The 20,191-nt window shown below is 37.7% G+C and overlaps 2 protein-coding genes across 2 annotated transcripts; both read left to right on the plus strand.

Annotated features, from left to right (window-relative positions):
* Positions 1-7,034: 7,034 nt before the first annotated feature.
* Positions 7,035-7,970, plus strand: LOC113904690 (olfactory receptor 5W2-like). The gene has a single exon (XM_027561798.1). It carries the CDS (start codon positions 7,041-7,043, stop codon positions 7,968-7,970), a length of 930 nt encoding a protein of 309 aa, XP_027417599.1. The 5' UTR covers positions 7,035-7,040.
* An 8,142-nt stretch (positions 7,971-16,112) lies between these two features.
* On the plus strand, positions 16,113-19,857 carry LOC113904691 (olfactory receptor 5W2-like). The gene is made up of 2 exons (XM_027561799.1): positions 16,113-16,125; positions 18,926-19,857. The coding sequence occupies exons 1-2, from the start codon at positions 16,113-16,115 to the stop codon at positions 19,855-19,857; spliced, it is 945 nt and encodes a 314-aa protein (XP_027417600.1).
* Positions 19,858-20,191: the final 334 nt, after the last annotated feature.

Below are 20,191 nucleotides of genomic sequence, written 5' to 3' on the forward strand. Positions count from 1 at the left end.
GTATCTCTGATTTTCTTGAAGAGATCTCTAGTCTTTCCCATTCTGTTGTTTTCCTCTATCTTTGCATTGATCCCTGAAGAAGGCTTTCTTATCTCTTCTTGCTAGTCTTTGGAACTCTGCATTCAGATGCTTATATCTTTCCTTTTCTCCTTTGCTTTTCGCTTCTCTTCTTTTCACAGCTATTTGTAAGGCCTCCCCAGACAGCTGTTTTGCTTTTTTGCATTTCTTTTCCATGCGGATGGTCTTGATCCCTGTCTCCTGTACAATGTCACGAACCTCATTCCATAGGCAGTGTATCTATCTAGGCCCTTAAATCTATTTCTCACTTCCACTGTATAATCATAAGGGATTTTATTTAGGTCATACCTGAATGGTCTAGTGGTTTTCCCTACTTTCTTCAATTTATGTCTAAATTTGGCAATAAGGAGTTCATGGTCTGAGCTACAGTTAGCTCTTGGTCTTGTTTTTGCTGACTGTATAGAGCTTCTCCATCTTTGGCTGCAAAGAATATAATCAATCTGATTTCGGTGTTGACCATCTGGTGATGTCCCTGTATAGAGTCTTCTCTTGTGTTGTTGGAAGAGGGTGTTTGCTATGACCAGTGCATTTTCTTGGCAAAACTCTATTAGTCTTTGCCCTGCTTCATTCCGTATTCCAAGGACAAATTTGCCTGTTACTCCAGGTGTTTTTTGAGTTCCTACTTTTGCATTCCAGTCCCCTATAATAAAAAGCTACTCCACGTCCAAGGTCAGGGGCAGCAATGAGAGGAGTTACCCAGATTCCGAGGTCGGGACAGTGGCCAAGAGGAGCTACTCCATGCCCCCAAGCCCAAGGCCAAAGGCAGCGGCTGAGAGGAGCAACCCCACACCCAAGGCCAGGGGCGGCGGCCAGGTGGACCCACCCCATGTCCAAGGAGCCGTGGCTGTGTGGGCGCAGGAGGGCCTAGAGGAGCTATCCCACCTTGAAGGTCAGGAAGGGCAGTGGTGAGGAGATACCCCTTGTCCAAGGTAAGGAGCAGCGGCTGTGCTTTCCTGGAGTAGCCGTGAAAAGATACTCCATGCCCAAGGTAAGAGAAACCCAAGTAAGATGGTAGGTGTTGCAAGAGGGCATCAGAGGGCAGACACACTCAAATCATACTCACAGAAAACTAATCAATCTAATCACACTAGGACCACAGCCTTGTCTAACGCAATGAAACTAAGCCATGCCCGTGGGGCAACCCAAGATGGGTGGGTCGTGGTGGAGAGATCTGACAGAATGTGGTCCACTGAAGAAGTGATTGGCAACCACTTCAGTATTCTTGCCTTGAGAACCCCACAAACAGTATGAAAAGGCAAAATGATAGGATACTGAAAGAGAAACTCCCCAGGTCAGTAGGTGCCCAATATGCTACTGGAGATCAGTGGAGAAATAACTCCAGAAAGAATGAAGGGATGGAGCCAAAGCAAAAAGAATACCCAGCTATGGATGTGACTGGTGATAGAAGCAAGGTATGATGCTGTAAAGAGCAATATTGCATAGGAACCTGGAATGTCAGGTCCACGAATCAAGGCAAATTGGAAGTGGTCAAACAAGAGATGGCAAGAGTGAATGTCAACATTCTAGGAATCAGTGACCTAAAATGGACTGGAATGGGTGAATTTAACTCAGATGACCATTATATCTACTACTGTGGGCAGGAATCCCTCAGAAGAAATGGAGTAGCCATCATAGTCAACAAAAGAGTCCAAAATGCAGTACTTGGATGCAATCTCAAAAACGACAGAATGATCTCTGTTCATTTCCAAGGCAAACCATTCAATATAACAGCAATCCAAGTCTATGCCCCAATCAGTAACACTGAAGAAGCTGAAGTTGAATGGTTCTATGAAGACCTACAAGACCTTTTAGAACTAACACCCAAAAAAGATGTATATTACAGCATCTAAAGACTGATGTGACCTACATATTTGTCCATTTTATTGGATCTAATAAATACGATATGACAAAAAATTAAGCCAATTAAATGGAAGTCAAAAATAGTATTGAAGCAGACAACATTTGATTACAATAGGCTTCCTCATCTGAAATTGGATAACTTAAAGAAGAATTGAGTGTTTTTTAGGAAATTCACAATTCAAATCCAAGTTGTGGCAATGGCATGGAGTTACTCTTCTATTCCATGAAAATTCTTGAAATTCCACAAAAATAGGGAACAGCATATCAAAAGACTCTGATGTATTCTAGGCTGTCTACTTCAGTCCTCATCACTAACTTTCCTTCTTCTTTCCATAACACATCCCTCTTACACGTCACCAGTGACTGATGGAAAATATCTGTAATGTCAGTTGTTACTTCTCATCTTTCATTTCTAATTTTATTGAGTCTTCTCTTTGCTTCTCTTGATGAGTCTGACTGAAGGTTTATCAACTTTATATTCTAAAAGAACCAGCTTTTAATTTCACTGACCTTTGTTATTATTTTCTTTATGTTTTTCATTTATTTATGCTCTGATCTTTATGTTTTGGTTCCTTCTATTAACCTCAGGTTTTGTTTATTCTTTCTCTAGTTGCTTGAAGTGTAATGTAAGGTTGTTTATTTGTGATTTTTCTTGTTTCCTGAGGTAAGACTGTATTGCAATAAGCTACCTTCTTAGAACCGTTTTTGCTGAGCACCCTGGGTTTTGGATTGTCTTGTTTTTGTTGTCATTTGTCTCTAAGTATTTTTCGATTTCCTTTTTGTTTTCTTCAGTGATACTGGTTGTTTAGTCACATATAGTTTAGCCTCCATAAGTTTGTGTTTTTTACAGCTTTATCTTGTAATGGATTTCTCATATTGTCATTGGAAACAGATGCTTGTTATTATTTCAATTTTTAAAAATTTACCAAGTCTTGGTTTGTGATCCATGATATGACCTATTGTGGAAAATATTCTGTGTTTACTTGAGATGAATGTTTATTCTGCTTCTTTCAGATGGAATGTCCTACAAATATCAAATCTATCTGGTCTGTTGTGTCATTTAAGACTTGGTTTACTTATTAATTTTCTGCCTGGGTGATCCATCCGTTGGTGTAATTTGAGTGTTAAAGTTCCCCACTATTGTTGTGTTACTGCTAATTTCTCCTTTTATAGATATTAGCACTTGCCTTATATATTGAAGTGTTCCTGTATTGAGTGCATATATATTTACAATTGTTATGTCTTCTTCATGGATTGATCCTTTGGTCATTGTGTAGTGTCTTTCCTTGTCTCTTTTAACATTCTTTAATTTAAAGTCTATTTTGTCTGATATGAATATTGTTTTTCCAGCTTCCTTTGATTTTCATTTGTATGTGGAGTATCTTCTTATATCACCTCATTTTCAGTCTGTATGTGTCTCTAGGTCTGAAGTGAGTTTCTTATGTGTCTCTAGGTCTGAAGTGAGTTTCTTTGTGTACATCTTCTTGATGAGACTTAATTTGTGTTGGGGTCCTTTAGTGGACTGGAACCTGGTGGTCTGGAGTCGACGTGAAAGTGAAAGAGAGAGCCAAAGGGAGGGGGAGAGAGAGAGAGAAAGAAAGAAAGATACGGGGATCCAAGCTCTGATGGGGCAAAGGTGCTTTAATGATCTTCCTGTGAGTATATATAGGCTGTTGTACAAGAAATTTCTTTGAGAATGATAAAGATCAGAAAACCAAATGTACAGCAACCATTACCAAGGGAACAAGGGATTAATAACGGTCACAATGTCAGGAGACAGTCCATATCTCAAGAAAGAGGATCGAGACTAAGCAGTTTTGTCGTAAAGAAGGATTACTGAAGGAGATTCAAGCCTGTCTCATATCACGACCTCAGTCCTGGGAGCAGCTTGCCACTCCACTGGTTTCTGACAAGAGAAACTAAGGAACAGAGGATTTATGAGAAACAGCACGTAGGAATCCTCCTGTTAAACATTCCCTGAAAAATTTATTCATTTTTATTAGATTGTTTGTTGTCTTAATGTCTATGAGGACTGTTCATATACTTTGGCTACAAGTTCTTTGTCAGATATATAGATAGATAGATAGTTTTCAAACATTTTTCCTCAATCTTTGAATATACATGCATTTATATATATATATATATATATATATATATTCAAAAGCTTGCTTCTCTGATTTATTTTTGCACATTCTTCCACTAATCTCTTGCTACATAAACTACATGCCAAAACTAGATAACTTGAGAAGGACCACTGACCAGGTATGCTCAGTCATGTCTTACTCTTTGTGACCCCATGGATGATAGCTTGCCAGGCTCCTCTGCCCAAATTTCCCATGCAAGAATACTGGAGTGGGTTGCCATTTTCTACTTCAGAGGCTCTTCCCAACCCAGGGATTGAACTCACATCTTCTGTTAGGCAGTCAGAAACCCTTGAATATACATGCATTTATATATATTCAAAAGCGTGTTTCTCTGATTTATTTTTGCACACTGTTCTAGTTATCTCTTCCTACATAAACTGTATTTCAAAACTAAATAACTTAAGAGAATGGCCACTGACTCCTTATTTTGTTCTTTCCCGTGTTTACTGAGGTTGCATGAAATATTCAGTGGAAAGACTGGCTAGGTTGCAAGTACTTTAATAATTGACATTAGATGAAAATGTCTAGAAAGATGAACCCAAATTCTCCCCTTTCAGTTCATGTAATCTCAGAATGTGCCACACTGCTTAATCAGATGGCTAGTTGTAATAGTAATTCATGGCTTTCACATACTGTCTTCTTCAAGACAAGACCCAGAAGTGACTTATAATATTTCCACTAATTTTGTTTGTCAAAACAGGTGAAGTGTGGCAAAAATTCAAAGAAGGATAAATATGCAATATAGAGGAACCTTGAATATGTTTCAATGAAGAAAATAAGGCTGATGAATAACAACAACAAAAACAAACAAACAAAAAGCATGTTGCATATTTCTGTTTAAAAGGAGGCTGAGTCATCCCAGTGCACCAGTCCCAAGCATCCAGTATCGTGCAGGGATGGTACGGGGAGGGAGGAGGGAGGAGGGTTCAGGATGGGGAACACGGGTATACCTGTGGTGGATTCATGTTGATATATGGCAAAACCAATACAATATTGTAAAGTTAAAAAATAAAATAAAATTTAAAAAAAAGGAGGCTGAGAATTGGAAAGCACAAAGAATCAGAAAGTAAATTAGTAGTTACCAGGGCTCAGGGAGGAAGGAAGGGAAAGTGACAGCTAATAAATATGGATTTCTTATTGTAATAATGAAAATGTTGTGGAAGTAAATACTGGTGATAACCTAAGAACCTTAAAAATACAGTAAAAACAAAGAACTGTATACATTAGAAGGGTGAATTTTATAATGTACATATTACATTTCAGTAAATACTGAAACATGAACCAAGTGTGGTAATATCTTTAAATGAGATGTGAAGGAGACTCAAACACTATGAACAAATCTAACAAAACGAAAATAATGGAGGGAGGATCTTTTTGAGTTTCAGTAGGTTTACTCTTTAACTAAAGAAGGACAAAACCATTTCATAACTGTGAAGCACATCATACAAAAAATTTTGCAGTTTTCTTTTTACCATAGATCAATTTGATGACAGTAGTGAAGTATGAAAATGCAGCCTGTTCTGAATTCTCAGGGGAAAATACAGAAGCAGAAGTATAATTAATGAAATGTTTGCATAAGATCAAAACAGAGGGGCAGTAGCACAGGGATTTAAGCCCCCATGTACCTGGTAAATTAAGAGGCCATCTGCTTATTGTTCAGCTAACCAAGACCTGCTCATCTCAGGTAGGTTTCCAGTTCCTAACTTAAAGAATATAGAAGAAAATACGTAACATTTTTGTGCCTGCCTACTCATGAAAATCTGAAATCAATGGCTAGAAATATTTTGATCTCAGAATCACAAGAATCTGAACTTGTTAATATCCAGAATGCAACTGTTTATTTTATTTTGCTTTTTCTTCACAGGAAATATTTACTTTTTAATCATTGGAAAAATGTATACATGAATTTAAAGTATGTTTTCTTTATTAAAATAGAGTAGGTACCACAGTAAAAATAAAAACATGTACAAATTCATCTCATCTCCATGTGAACCACATGCCATGTTTACTTAGGTCTGAGGGGAAAAAAAGTTCATTGCTCCCATTCTATTCTTATAAACATTAACCTGTATACACATACACACATATAACAAGGAGGAAAGTCTATGCATTTTAGAAACATTATTATCCCTCATCTTATTTCCACTTTAGTAACTAACGGGCCATTTAAAATCTAAAATGATGCGAATCATACAATAAATTCTTGTTTTCACTTCCTTTTAGCTCTTTTTTCCACTCGTTAAAAGAGGTTCACCTTTTGACAACTGCCACTCCACAAAGAGGTAATGAGCATTGTGGGGAAGCAAGAATAAATTTCTAGAAAATCAGGTCAATAATACTTAATTCATGTCCAAGAAAATACTGATCATAGCATAAACTAAATCCAGGAATATAATTATTTTTTATTACTAGTCATTGATGTACTCGCTGTTTCTGGAATTAAATAAAATTCTCTGAAACCAATCATGCTTTTTTGAGAAGCATAAAAATTGTTATCGTTCTTTGTATCTAGGTGACTATTTTCAGCCCTCATAAATGCTCAGTCCTATATCTTATGGCCTGGTCTCTCTAACACTGGTGTCTCTTCTAGGTTTTTCTCAAGAGGTAAAGAGTCAAATTTCTCTAAATCTGCTCCCTGGGATGAAGAAACTAACACTCAGAGAAGAGCTTATAGAAAGTAAAAAAAAAAAAAAAAAAAAAAAAACCTCATGAATGACATCTAGATTTACATCCAATTTCTCAAAGGTCTTTCTCAGAGACTTTTTTATTATTGCAGAATAGAGAGCCATGCCTCTTTAAAGAGTGGGTGCATGACTGAATAATTTTCTAAGTATAAAAATATACTTACAAGAAAAATATTCTGTATTTTGACATTTTGTAGATGCTGAAAAGTGTCGCACATGCAAGTATCATTTTCTTGATCATTTTCTCCAAAAGTTTACACAAGAACAAAGAAGAATGGACACAGGGAATTGCTCCTCCTTAACTGAATTCATTTTCTTGGGAATTACTGATAACACCAAGACCAAAGTTATTCTATTTACCATGTTCCTCCTTGTTTATCTCATTACTCTTCTGGCAAATCTTGGAATGATCACCCTGATTAGGATGGATCCGCAGCTGCACACACCCATGTACTTTTTCCTCAGCCACCTCTCCTTCTGTGACCTCAGCATTTCCACAGCAGTTGGCCCCAAGATGCTGGTGGATCTATTGGCTAAGAACAAATCAATTCCCTTCTATGGCTGTGCCCTGCAATTATTGGTGCTCTATACCTTTATAGATTGCGAGTGTCTCCTGCTGGCAGTGATGGCTTATGACCGGTACAAGGCCATCAGCAGCCCCTTGCTCTATGCAGTCAGCATGTCCAGTGGGGTGTGCTCCCTGCTCATGGCTGGGGTTTACCTGGTGAGTATAGCAGAGACGTTGATACACATGACATTAGCATTCCGCTTATGTTTCTGTGGGTCAAATGAGATTAATCACTTTTTTTGTGATGTTGCTCCTCTTCTATTGCTATCTTGCTCAGATACACAGGTCAATGAGTTACTGATATTTACTGCTTTTGGCTTCATTGAACTGAGTACAATTTCAGGAGTTCTTGTCTCTTACTGTTATATTATCCTATCAGTCTTGAAGATCCACTCTGCCAAAGCGGGGTTCAAAGCTTTCTCTACCTGCATCTCTCACCTAACTTCTGTGGCAATTTTCCAGGGAACAATGCTCTTCATGTATTTCAGGTCAAGTTCTTCCTACTCGCTAGATGAAGACAAAATGACCTCTTTGTTTTACACCCTTGTGATTCCCATGTTAAACCCTCTGATTTATAGCCTAAGGAACAAGGATGTGAAACAAACTCTGAAAAAATTGAAGGATAAATGGTTTTAAAATTGTATATTTTATGTACATACACACATACACATCCATGCATATATGCTGATTGTTGACTTATTAAAATTAAATGGGAGGTTACATGAGAAACATAATTTCTATTTGAAGTATATTTCTATTTCCCCCACCTGTCATGCTTCTTTATATTTCCAGAATTTGTATGTGGTATTAGTTTCTGGGAAAAACTTTTCTGACTTTTTCAATATGTTAATTTTCAAGCAATATTTAAATTACACTAAAATATGTAGTGCATTTTGTTCATTGATCTTTGAGCTTTTCAGTTCTTTATGTACTACAATACATCCTGTAGCTTAAATACTACTAAATATAAGCTGGTATTAATAATGTATTAACTAAACAGTCAAGTAATTCATAATAAGCCTGAAATTCATCATGAGATAACACATAGTGGTCTATTATTCAAAAGTAAAAATATCTAAAACTAGTCTAAAGGAAAGTTATCTTTGGATATTCGGAAAAGGATTCAATTTGGGAGATGAAAAAATAGCAGGCAGAGGATCTGACAGTTACTCAGATTTTGAAGTGTACGAGTCCATGCCTGTTAGAAGTTATATTGGCTACAACATGGAAGAACCATGAGGGGCATATGCTAAGTGGAATAATCCATACAGAGGAAGACAAGTACTGCACGGTCTCACAAACACATAGAATCCAACTGGTCAAGCACATAGGAATAGAGAGTAGATCAGCTGTTGCTATCGGCTGAAAGGTGGGAGCAATGGGTGATGTTGATCAAAGTTTACAAACTTTCTGTTACTTGATGAATAAGTTCTGAGGGTCTAATGTGCACTGTAACTCTAGTTAACAATTGTGTATTGTAAGACTGAAATTTGCTGAGAGAGTAGTTCTTAAAGGTGTTCTTGGTAGGCACACTCAAAATGATAGCTATGTAAATTGATGAATGTGTTAACTAACTTTTTGTAGTAATTATCTCACAATGTACACATATATTAAATCTTCTTGCCCTATATCATAAGCATGTTATTTGTCAATTTTATCTGAATACAGTTTAAAAAAAAAGCATAAAAGAAGTTAAGGGACAGTGGACAGAATCATGGTAAAGTACATAATTGTGCTTCATTATTAGCTATCGATTCTTCTGTGACTCTCTGCACACCAATTTCCTTCCCATTTTCCTTACTCTTAGCTCTGATTAAATACCCCTCTTTGTCTCTTTGTGGTTTACAAAAAACCACCTATGTAAAAGATTGCTTTATATCACCCTGTTTATCAGAGTTCTTTGCTAAAGACTGAGCATTGCATTATATAAACAAAGCACTACATGTTGTCTGGAAGATCAAATAAACAAATATATAATAAACTAAAAATAGAAGACAACACTTTTTCACTACTAATTATATGTCATTAGTACAAAATTAAATGAGGGTTTGATAAGTAGCTTAAAAATGTATATCAGAATATGGTTAACATATTGAACACATATACACATGTTTGTTTGGAAGGTCCATAAAATAGTTTTAAACATTAGGATAATATACTATAAAGACATGCTTATTAATTTCACTAGAAAGAATAAGCTCTAAATTCTTGCTATTTGACTATTTCATCTGCTTCTGATCTGGTTTCCTGAAGGCTAAAGCACTAAATTAGTTTGTTGAGAAAGCTAGGATGTGACCATGTATTTAAAATACCATAATGTACTGAAAGAGACATATTTATCCATTGCAATTATACAATTAAAAGCCTCTGATGGTCTTCAATTTTCTTGTTGCCATTGTAAAATGACGTTATGTGACAATATTTCAGAATGGAAAAATAAAGCCTACATAATTCCTCTGTTGTTCAGGGTGGTATTTGTAAAGCACTATGCCATGTTAAGAAAAATTCTCATAGTGAAAAAATTAGGATGATTCTTGCATAATAGAAAAGACTTAAATATGTGTACTCCTGGCATACTTCATCAATTCACTTAGACTTCTTTTGACTTGTTGTATCCACTCCAGTACTATTTCCTGGAAAATCCCATGGACAGAGGAGCCTGGTAGGCTATAGTCCATGGGGTCGCAAAGAGTCGGGCACGACTGAGTGACTGAACTGAACTGAACTGATGAGCAGCAAAATGGCAGCAAATATAGTCAGAAATATAGTTAAAATAGGGTGTCAGTGGACTACTATTAATTCAGAGATTAATAAACATGGATCTAATTAATCCATCCTCATATATATAATCAGTTTTATGTCACCATCTAAAGGCTAATTCAACATAAATACTAGCCCATTATATTGTATCTTGTGGGGAATATATAAATAGAAGAAAATTTTAAGCCCATTAAATGGAATTCCAAAAATAGAACTGACTGATTCAGTTAATTGTAGGCTTCCTCTCCTCAAATTGAAAAAACTAATGAGAAATTATGGAAATTTTTTTAAAATAATTTCTAACTCAGATAGGAATATGGGCAAAATGATTCTTCTTTCTTGAGAGTAATCTGTGAAAAAAAGGGAACAATACATCAAAAACTTTATTCTAGCTTGTAAATTTCAGTATTCTTCATTCTTTACCATTATAATGTCTTCACATCACTTTATCCTCATACATGCAACAATGGCTCATGGAAAATATCATTGTTCAATTGCAATTTATCAATGATATGTGTAATGTTTTAATATTACAGTCAAATTCCTATATCTTGACCTCTTTCTTCATACTTGCCACTGAAATACTTTAGCATAAACATGGCAATCACCAACTCAATGGCATGAGTTTGAGCAAGCTCTGGGAGTTGGGGAGGGACAAGAAAGTCTGGCGTGTTGCAGTCCATGGGGTCGCCAAGAGTCAGACACGACTGAGAGACTGAACTGAACTAAATCATGGCAAAGCAATGTTAGATTTGGTAAATGTCTAATGCAGAGGACAGACTCATACTTGTTACAGGCTGTACAAGTATACTCGTTATAAATAGAAAAGCAGTAATGTTCAACACACCGGTAGGTAGGAGGATCTGGGTTAAAGCTGCTGCTGCTGCTAAGTCGCTTCAGCCGTGTCCGACTCTGTGTGACCCCATAGAGGGCAGCCCACCAGGCTCCTCTGTCCCTGGGATTCTCCAGGCAAGAACACTGGAGTGGGTTGCCATTTCCTTCTCCAATGCATGAAAGTGAAGTTGTTCAGTCATGTTTGACTCTTCGCGACCCCATAGACCCCACAGACTGCAGCCTACCAGGCTCCTCCATCCATGGGATTTTCCAGGCAAGTTACTGGAGTGGGCTGCCATTGCCTTCTCTGGGTTAAAGCTAGAGGCAGAAATCTTTAACCACCATGGATGTCTTTCTCTTTAGTTAGAACCATGCTATAAACCAGGCAGGAACACCACTCTAAATACTCACTCTTGCTTTATACCCCTCAGATCACCCTGTGTAGAAGAGGGGTTTAAGCTATATTACCTCTAAGGCTCTTTTCAGGTGGTATGATCTGCCTCTATAAAATATGGCTTTATTGTGGTATAAATCCATCCATATGAGTGGAAAGAATATAAAGAAAAAACAGAAAGAGTCACTTCACATTCAGTCAAAGAATTGACCTGAACATATGGGCCGGGTATCTCAGTTGGTAAAGAATCCGCTTGCAGTGCAGGAGACCCCAGTTCAATTCCTGGGTCGGGAAGATGCCCTGGAGTAGAGATAGGCTACCCACTCCAGTATTCTAGGGCTTCCCTTGTGTCTCAGCTGGTAAAGAATCAGCCTGAAATGAGGGAGACCTGGGTTTGATCCCTGGGTTGGGAAGATGCCTTGGAGAAGGGAAAGGCTACCCACTCCAGTATTCTGCCTGGAGAATTCCATGGACTGTATAGTACATGGGGTTGCAAAGAGTTGGACATGACTGAGTGACTTTCACTCACTCACTCGACCTGAAATGTCAGTTACATGAAGCCATTAAGACAGTGTGAGTTTTAGGAGGCCAAAAACTTTAAAAACAGCTGTTTTACATGCCCTGTTACCCAAGTTCAACATCTCATGGACTCCTTATAAGTAACAGGCAGGAAGGCTAGGGATCCCCAAGCAGAGAAAATAGAATGCAAGTGGCAGGTGTTTGTTTGTTTTGTTTGTTCCCTCTCTGTACAAAATTAAAAGAAGGTTTGTTTTAAATTCTGTGTTGTCAGGAAGACCCCTGGTTCAGCCTGGACTTAACTTTTCTCAAACCTTGAACTGATAATGGCTCATAAATCCCTATGTCTTACTCATGGGAATGTTCTCTTAAGCTGTGCTAATGAAACTACGTAATAGCCTGGAAATCTTCCTTTCTTTAAGGTTCATGTCAATTGTTTTATGGCCGGGGATGACTCGCCTTGTGCCCCGGGCTGTCTCAAAACTGCATGTTGTGGGAGAGGGGCCTGATACAACTCTCTCAGTTTTGAGGTGATTCTGCAACAGATATATAACTCCTTGCTAAACGCTAGCAAGGGGGTCACTCTTTCTGCCCCCTTCTGATGTCAGAGCTTGCTCTATCCCTTTATACTTTAATAAAACTTTATTACACAAAAACTTCAAGTGATCAAGCCTCCTCTCTGACTCCAGATCAAAATCCTTTCCTCTGGAGGTCATGAATTCTGGAGTAGCTCCTGGCTTGAGGCTGCAAACTTTCACTTATAGAAGCGGATAGATATCTGACTTTATTAGTGCTGAAGTAAATGGAAGTGAAATAAAATGTTAAGAGCTGTGTTGACATTTACCAAATGGCAAAAGTACTTATTTACACACCAAATAGTAAACAAGAATCTACTATTGTTGAGGACGTGAACCAAGCATGGTTTTATGCACTGACAGTAGATTGAGATTTGACGCTGCACCCGGTAAAATTATATGTCTGAGTCTCCTGCTGCTGAGTCGCTTCAGTCGTGTCCGACTCTGTGCAACCCCATAGATGGCAGCCCAACAGGCTCCTCTCTCCCAGGGATTCTGCAGGCAAGAACACTGGAGTGGGTTGCCATTTCCTTCTCCAATGCATGAAAGTGAAAAGTGAAAGTGAAGTCGTTCAGTCGTGTCCAACCCTCAGCGACTCCATGGACTGCAGCCTACCAGGCTCCTCCGCCCATGGGATTTTCCTGGCGAGAGTACTGGAGTGGGGTGCCATTGCCTGAGTCTCCTATAGCTGAACAAATAAATGTCCTAAGACCAAAAATATTATTCCTAGAAGTATGTCCAAGCATATAGAATGAATATGCACCCAAAAGACATTCATAGAAATGTTCACCATTGTATTAATTACAGTAGTATAACATCAAAAGCAACTCATTTCTTTTAATACATTAGATCAAGACTTGACATACTTTTCTGAAAGTATTTAATAATGTATATTTTAGGTTTGTAGACCATAAAATCTTGGCACATCTAAACTGTTTTGTCCTCTATCACAAAAGCAGCCATCCGTAATACATGAATGAATGGTGTATCACAGCTCCAATAAAACTTAACAGGTCGAGTTCACTGACTCCTGCTTTAGATTAGACAAATGACTTTATGTTAAGTTTGTATGCTGGAAAAGTACACAGCAATGAGAATGAATAACTACATCCTCATACAAGAGCATGGGAAAACTTCACAAACATAATCTTGAGTGAAAAAAGTCAGACATAAGAGTGTAAAATCTGTATGATTTCACTACTATGTACCTTAAAAATTTAAAAAGAATACATTTGAATCAGTTCTAATGACGTGGATGAAACTGGAGCCTATTATACAGAATGAAGTAAGCCAGAAAGAAAAACACCAATACAGTATACTAATGCATATATATGGAATTTAGAAATATGGTAACGATAACCCTGTATACGAGACAGCAAAAGAGACACTGATGCATAGAACAGTCTTTTGGACTCTGTGGGAAAGGGCAAGGGTGGGATGATTTGGGAAAATGGCATTGAAACACATATAATATCATATATGAAACGAGTCGCCAGTCCAGGTTCGATGCACGATACTAGATGCTTGGGGCTGGTGCACTGGGATGACCCAGAGGGATGGTACTGGGAGGGAGGAGGGAGGGGGGTTCAGGATGGGGAGCACGTGTATACCTGTGGCAGATTCATGTTGATATATGGCAAAACCAATACAATATTGTAAAGTTAAAAAATAAAATAAAATATAAAAAAATAAATAAAAATAAACAAACTCACATATCATATGGAAAATCAATTTCTGATGGATGTAGAGACAGTTTCTGAGAATCTAATAATTTTTTTTTTTTGATTTGGTTCTGGGTGCAGGAATCTTTCCATTTTTGAAAGATTTTTTGCAATCTACATTTTTAGATGGAAATTTTTTCTGTATGTATATTATACTTTAAAATCACTGTCTTTATTTTTTTTCCATGAGATTATAAAAATATTAATATTTTTAAGTCTAAAATTTTCTTATATAAAATGATTATTCATATAGACTTATGAAATTGATGTAGAGTATAAGTGTCAGAGTATCTCAGTACATTATTAATCTTTATATCACTGAAAGCGCTGCCTTGCTTGTAGAACAGCACTGCGTTCGTCCACCCGCTGACTCTCCTGGTCACTCTCACAGCAGCGGGGAGCTCAAATGTACTTTAATACCAGACCATGCAATGAGCTCTCTGTCATACTACTCGAGGTTTGAGGAACTGACCATTATATTAAAAAAAAAAAGATCACCTTTGGGTAGTATTTGCCGACATAAAATTGTTTTCGTGTCAGCAGAGGCACCAGGAAAAACCTAATCACTTTTTTTCCCTCACTTGTATCTGAAGCATACATTTTCTCCTTAGTTTTTTGATTACTTAAAATCTCCATTTTTAATGAAGCACCAACCCCATTGGGAGATATTTTAGGTTACCCACCTTGCAATTTATAATGTAGCTGCCCAAACTCAGGTTTAAATTGTTATGTGGGGGAAGATAGAAATGATGTTAGTCCACATGTTTTTGAGGAGCAGGCCTGTCAAAAAATTAACACTTGCTTCTGGCTGAACAAAATGTAACCCAAGGGATTTTTGCATCCATAAAGATAGGGATGTACCTGAGGGAAAAATTAATGTGGATAGGAGTAGAATTAGGGGATTGAGAACAATTTTACATACACCATATGTGTAACAGAGAAGTAATGGTAGCAAAACGCTTTTGAAACATAATCAGTTTCTTGATTTTGTGTGTGTGTGTGCACATGTGTGTGTGTGTGTGTGTGTGTGTGTGTGTGTGCATGCTCAGTCATGTCTGACTCTTTGCAATCCCTGGATTGTAGCCTGCCAGGCTCCTCTGTCCATGGAATTTTCCAGGCAAGAATACTGGAGTGGGGTGCCATTTCCTCCTCTGGGGATCTTACTGACCCAGGTATCGAGCATCTGTCTTCTGAGTCTCCTGCATTGGTAGTTGGATTATCCACCACTGAGCTACCTGGGAGCCCTTCTTAATTTTAGTGGGGAATTATTAGCAATCATATTGTGGTTTGAGATTTGCCTCAATGATGTCTCCACAGGTTACAGGTGACATTTTAGTGTTGAGCTCCTCATAGGCAAGAATGACAATGACATATATAAAGGCATTTTAAAAAATTGAGAATCACTTTTACAAAATTATACATGTACTACATTTATGAATTTTAGCATAAATAATTTCTCAGATTCATAAGAAAAAAAGTAGAAAAACAAACAAAAAAATTGAAAAGAACTGAGAAAACACCCAAACTGATAAGAAAGTCTGTGTATTTCGCAAATGAGAATTCAGATGAAACAGAACATTAGTTATGATCAGTATTTAATTTCAGTCCATTAACATTTAGGTCATGTTATCTTATTGTGGCTTTATTGCCACTGCCTTGCTGCTACTGCTGCTGCTGCTGCTAAGTCGCTTTAGTCGTGTCCGACTCTGTGCGACCCCATAGACCGCAGCCCACCAGGCTCCCCCACCCCTGGGATTCTCCAGGCAAGAACACTGGAGTGGGTTGCCATTTCCTTCTCCAATGCATGAAAGTGAAAAGTGAAAGTGAAGTCGCTCAGTCGTGTCTGACTCTTAGTGGCCCCATGGACTGCAGCCCACCAGGCTCTTCCGCCCATGGGATTTTCCAGGCAAGAGTGCTGGAGTGGGGTTCCACTGCCATCTCCATGCCACTGCCTTAATACCTACTGATTCACATAAGAATGAAATTCTTAAGCATTAACCTTTTGCTTATTTATCATCTTGTTGAGAATATTTGTTCAATTTTTTTTTTGCTCACTTTTTGTTTTCTTTCTTTTTTTTTTTTTTACTATTGATGAAAGTTCATATATTTTGGATACAAGTTCTTTGTCATATATACAAATGTATGGTTTTTAAATATTTTCATCATATGTTATGGAAACATTTCTCTCTATATTCACTCATACTGCTTAATCCTTGGTGGTGGTGGTTTAGTCACTAAGTCGTGCACAACCCTTGGGACCCCATGGACTGTAGCTTGCCAGGCTTCTCTATCCATGGGATTTTCCAGGCAAGAGTACTGGAGTGGGTTGCCATTTCCTTCTCCAGGGATCTTTCTGACCCAGGAATCAAACCTGGGTCTCCTGAATTGCAGGCAGATCCTTTACCAATTGAGCTACGAGGGAAGCCCCCCTTATGCTAGATTAATTTAGTGACAAGGTCACTAAATAATTGATGTATACAAGGTCATCCTGTGCTAAATTTGTCCCTGAATCCATGAGCCAATATGCAGAAGCAGAAACATAATTAATGACATGTTTGTACAACACCAAAACCCAAAGGCAGTGGCCCAGGGATTTAAATCCCAATGTACCTAGTAAAATAAAATGCTATCTGCTATCTGTTCAGCTACCTAAGACCAGCTCATCTCAGGTAGGTTTTGAGGTCCTGATTTAAAGAACATGGGACAAAAACATTCACATTTGGGGGAAAATCAATTTATAAATAAAACATTTTATACCTGTTTACTCAGTCGAATACATTCTGTAATTTAATGTCCAGGAACAATATTTTCTTCTCAGAACTGGCAGATTCTGTACTTGTTAATATCCATAATATAACTATTAAGTTAATTTATTTTGATTCTGGTTTATAGGAAAGATATTACTTCTTTTATAATCAGAGTAGCAGATAGGTGAATTTAAAGGGGGCTTGGTGGGTTTGTTCTCTTTTATTTAAAAATATACTGTACAGGTGAATTTAAAAATTAAAATGTGCATATTCATCTTCATGTGATGCCCCATAGCTACTAAGGTCAAAAGAAAAAATTCCTTACACACTCACTGTTTTTATGTATGTCAGAGACATGTAATCTGCATGCAAACATATGACAGACACATAGTGCATACATACTAGACAGAGAAACCTATGTATCGCAGGAGCATTTATTGTCCCTAAACCTATTTCCACTTTTATAATATAAAAGTCCATTAAAATCCAAAGAGATGCAATAGTAGGTGTTAGATTCTGTGGTTTTCACTTCATTTTAGCATTTTTTGTTGTTTAAGAGACTCCCCCTTTGGCAACAGAAACTCTATAAATAGGTAATAAGTCATGTGGCAAAGCAGTGATGAATTTTTCGAGCAAAGGTTTCAATGCTACTTATTTCATGTCTCACTAAATACTAAAGACTAGGATCAATAACAATTATTTTCATTGCTACCAGTGCATGGTATACTAATAGATTGTAAAACTAATAATAAATATTTTAAATTATGTTTTATGTGCAACATGATAATGAAAATAAAATTTTGTATCCAAGGAATTTTTTCAGCATAGTAAATGGCTGTTCATATACTTCCAGCCTGCTGTCTCTAGCATCGGTGTTTTTTTTCACACTGCTTTGGCAATGTAACGAGATGTCAATTCATCTAAATATCCTTCTCGATACAAAGAATACAGTGCTCAGAGAAATTATAGAGCTTATGGCAGTAGTTTAGTTAGGAAGAACATCTAGAAATAGACCAAGTTTTTCAGCTATCTATCTCGGGTCTTTTTTATTATTATCGGATAGATAGCAATACCTCTTTAAAGAATGCCCACCGACTTAGTCATTTTCTGAGTGTATGCTCTGTCGCTAAGTTCTGTCTCACTCTTTGTGATCTCATGAACTGCAGCCCACCAGGCTTCCCTCTCTATGGGATAAGAATCTTGCCTGGAAAATCCCATGGATAGGGAGCCTGGAGGGCTGCAGTCTATGAGAACACAACGAGTCAAACAGAGTTTAGTGACAGAGCACGCATGCAGGCACACACTCAGAAAATGACTTGATCAATGGGCATTCTTTAAAGAGGTATTGCTATCAATCTGATAATAATAAAAATATCTGAGATAGGCAGTTGAGAAACATCTGTGCAAATTTAGATGTAATTTCTGAGGTATGCTACTGCCTGTGTTGTTGTTGTTCAGTCACAACGTCATGTCTGACTCTTTGTGACCCCATGGACTGCAGCAGTCTAGGCTTCCTTGTCCTTCACTGTCTCTTAGAGTTTGTTCAAATCTATGTCAGTTGAGTTGGTGATGTTATCTAACCATCTCATCTTCTGCTCCCTCTTCTTCTGCATTCAATCTTTCCCAGCATTAGGATCTTTTCTAATGAATTGGTTGAATGAATCTAATGAGTTGGTTCTTTGCAACAGGTGGCCAAAGTATTGGAGCTTCAGCTTCAGCATCAGCGGGTCCTTCCAATGAATAATCAGGGCCGATTTCCTTTGGGGATTGACTGGTTGTTGTCATGAACTCTTCAGTTCCTCTGAGCACTACCTTCCTTGTATCAAGAGGGATATTTGGATGAACTGATATCTCATCACATCTTCAAAACAGTGTGCAAAAAACACTGATGTTAGAGACACCAGGCTGAAAATATTAAAAAAAAAAAAAAAAGACCATTGTAGAAATAAATTGTGTTCTTCCCTGCAGATATTTTGTGAACACCCCAACGTGGTTCCCTTACATGCATCATTTTCTTGATCATTTCCTCAAAAGTTTAGACAAGAAGACAGAAGAATGAAAAGAGGAAACTGCTCCTCCTTAACTGAGTTCATATTGTGGGGAATTACGGATAAGCCTGAGGTCAAGATGATCTTATTTATCATGTTTGTTATTGTCTATCTCATTAACCTTTTGGCAAATCTGGGAATGATTATTTTGATTAGGATGGATCCCCAGCTGCACACACCCATGTACTTTTTCCTCAGCCACCTCTCCTTCTGTGACCTCTGCTATTCCACAGCCATTGGCCCCAAGATGCTGGTGGATCTTTTAGCCAAAAAGAGATCAATCTCCTTCTGTGGCTGTGCTCTGCAATTTTTGGTCTTCTCTAACTTTATAGATTGTGAGTGTCTCCTGCTGGCAGTGATGGCCTATGACCGGTACAAGGCCATCAGCAGCCCCTTGCTCTATGTGGTCAGCATGTCCAGCAGGCTGTGCTCCCTGCTCATGGCGGGGGTTTACCTGTTGGGAATTATAGATACTTTGATACACACGATATTAGCATTCCGCTTATGCTTCTGTGGGTCAAATGTGATTAACCACTTTTTTTGTGACTTACCTCCGCTTCTCTCCCTTTCATGCTCTGATACACGAGTCAATGAATTGGCATTATTCATTTTTTTTGGCTGTGTTGAACTGACCTCCATTTCAGGAGTCCTTGTCTCTTATTGTTATATCATTCTAGCAGTCTTGAAGATCCACTCTGCTGAAGGAAGGTTCAGAGCTTTCTCCACCTGCACCTCCCACCTAACTGCTGTGGCAATTTTCCAGGGAACTGTATTTTTCATGTATTTCAGGCCGAGTTCATCCTACTCTCTAGATGAAGACAAAATGTCCTCATTGTTTTACACCCTCGTGATTCCCATGTTGAACCCTCTGATTTACAGCCTAAGGAACAAGGATGTGAAACAGGCCCTGCAAAAACTGAAACTTTAAATGTGATTTTAAAGGTTTATATTTCACACACTCTCATAGTCACAAGTACACACATACTGTTGTTTTTGTGTTTATATCATATATATATATATATATATATCACTTATACTGCATGATGCAAGAGAAACAAAGTTGTCTTAAACAGTTCAAATGAGAATTTGTTGTTATAAAGTCTAAGTTTTAGAAATATTTTAGTTCTGAAATATTGCATACTTCGATTCATGTATCAAGAATTTACATATGGTGCTTTCCCTTTGTTGAAAACTTTCCAGAATTTTCTAATTTTGTTAAATTTTGCGGGTTTATTCTTTTATTTGAATAATATTTCAGCTAC

The sequence above is a fragment of the Bos indicus x Bos taurus genome, chromosome 15 (genome assembly GCF_003369695.1).
Source record: "Bos indicus x Bos taurus breed Angus x Brahman F1 hybrid chromosome 15, Bos_hybrid_MaternalHap_v2.0, whole genome shotgun sequence".
Lineage (NCBI taxonomy): Eukaryota > Metazoa > Chordata > Mammalia > Artiodactyla > Bovidae > Bos > Bos indicus x Bos taurus.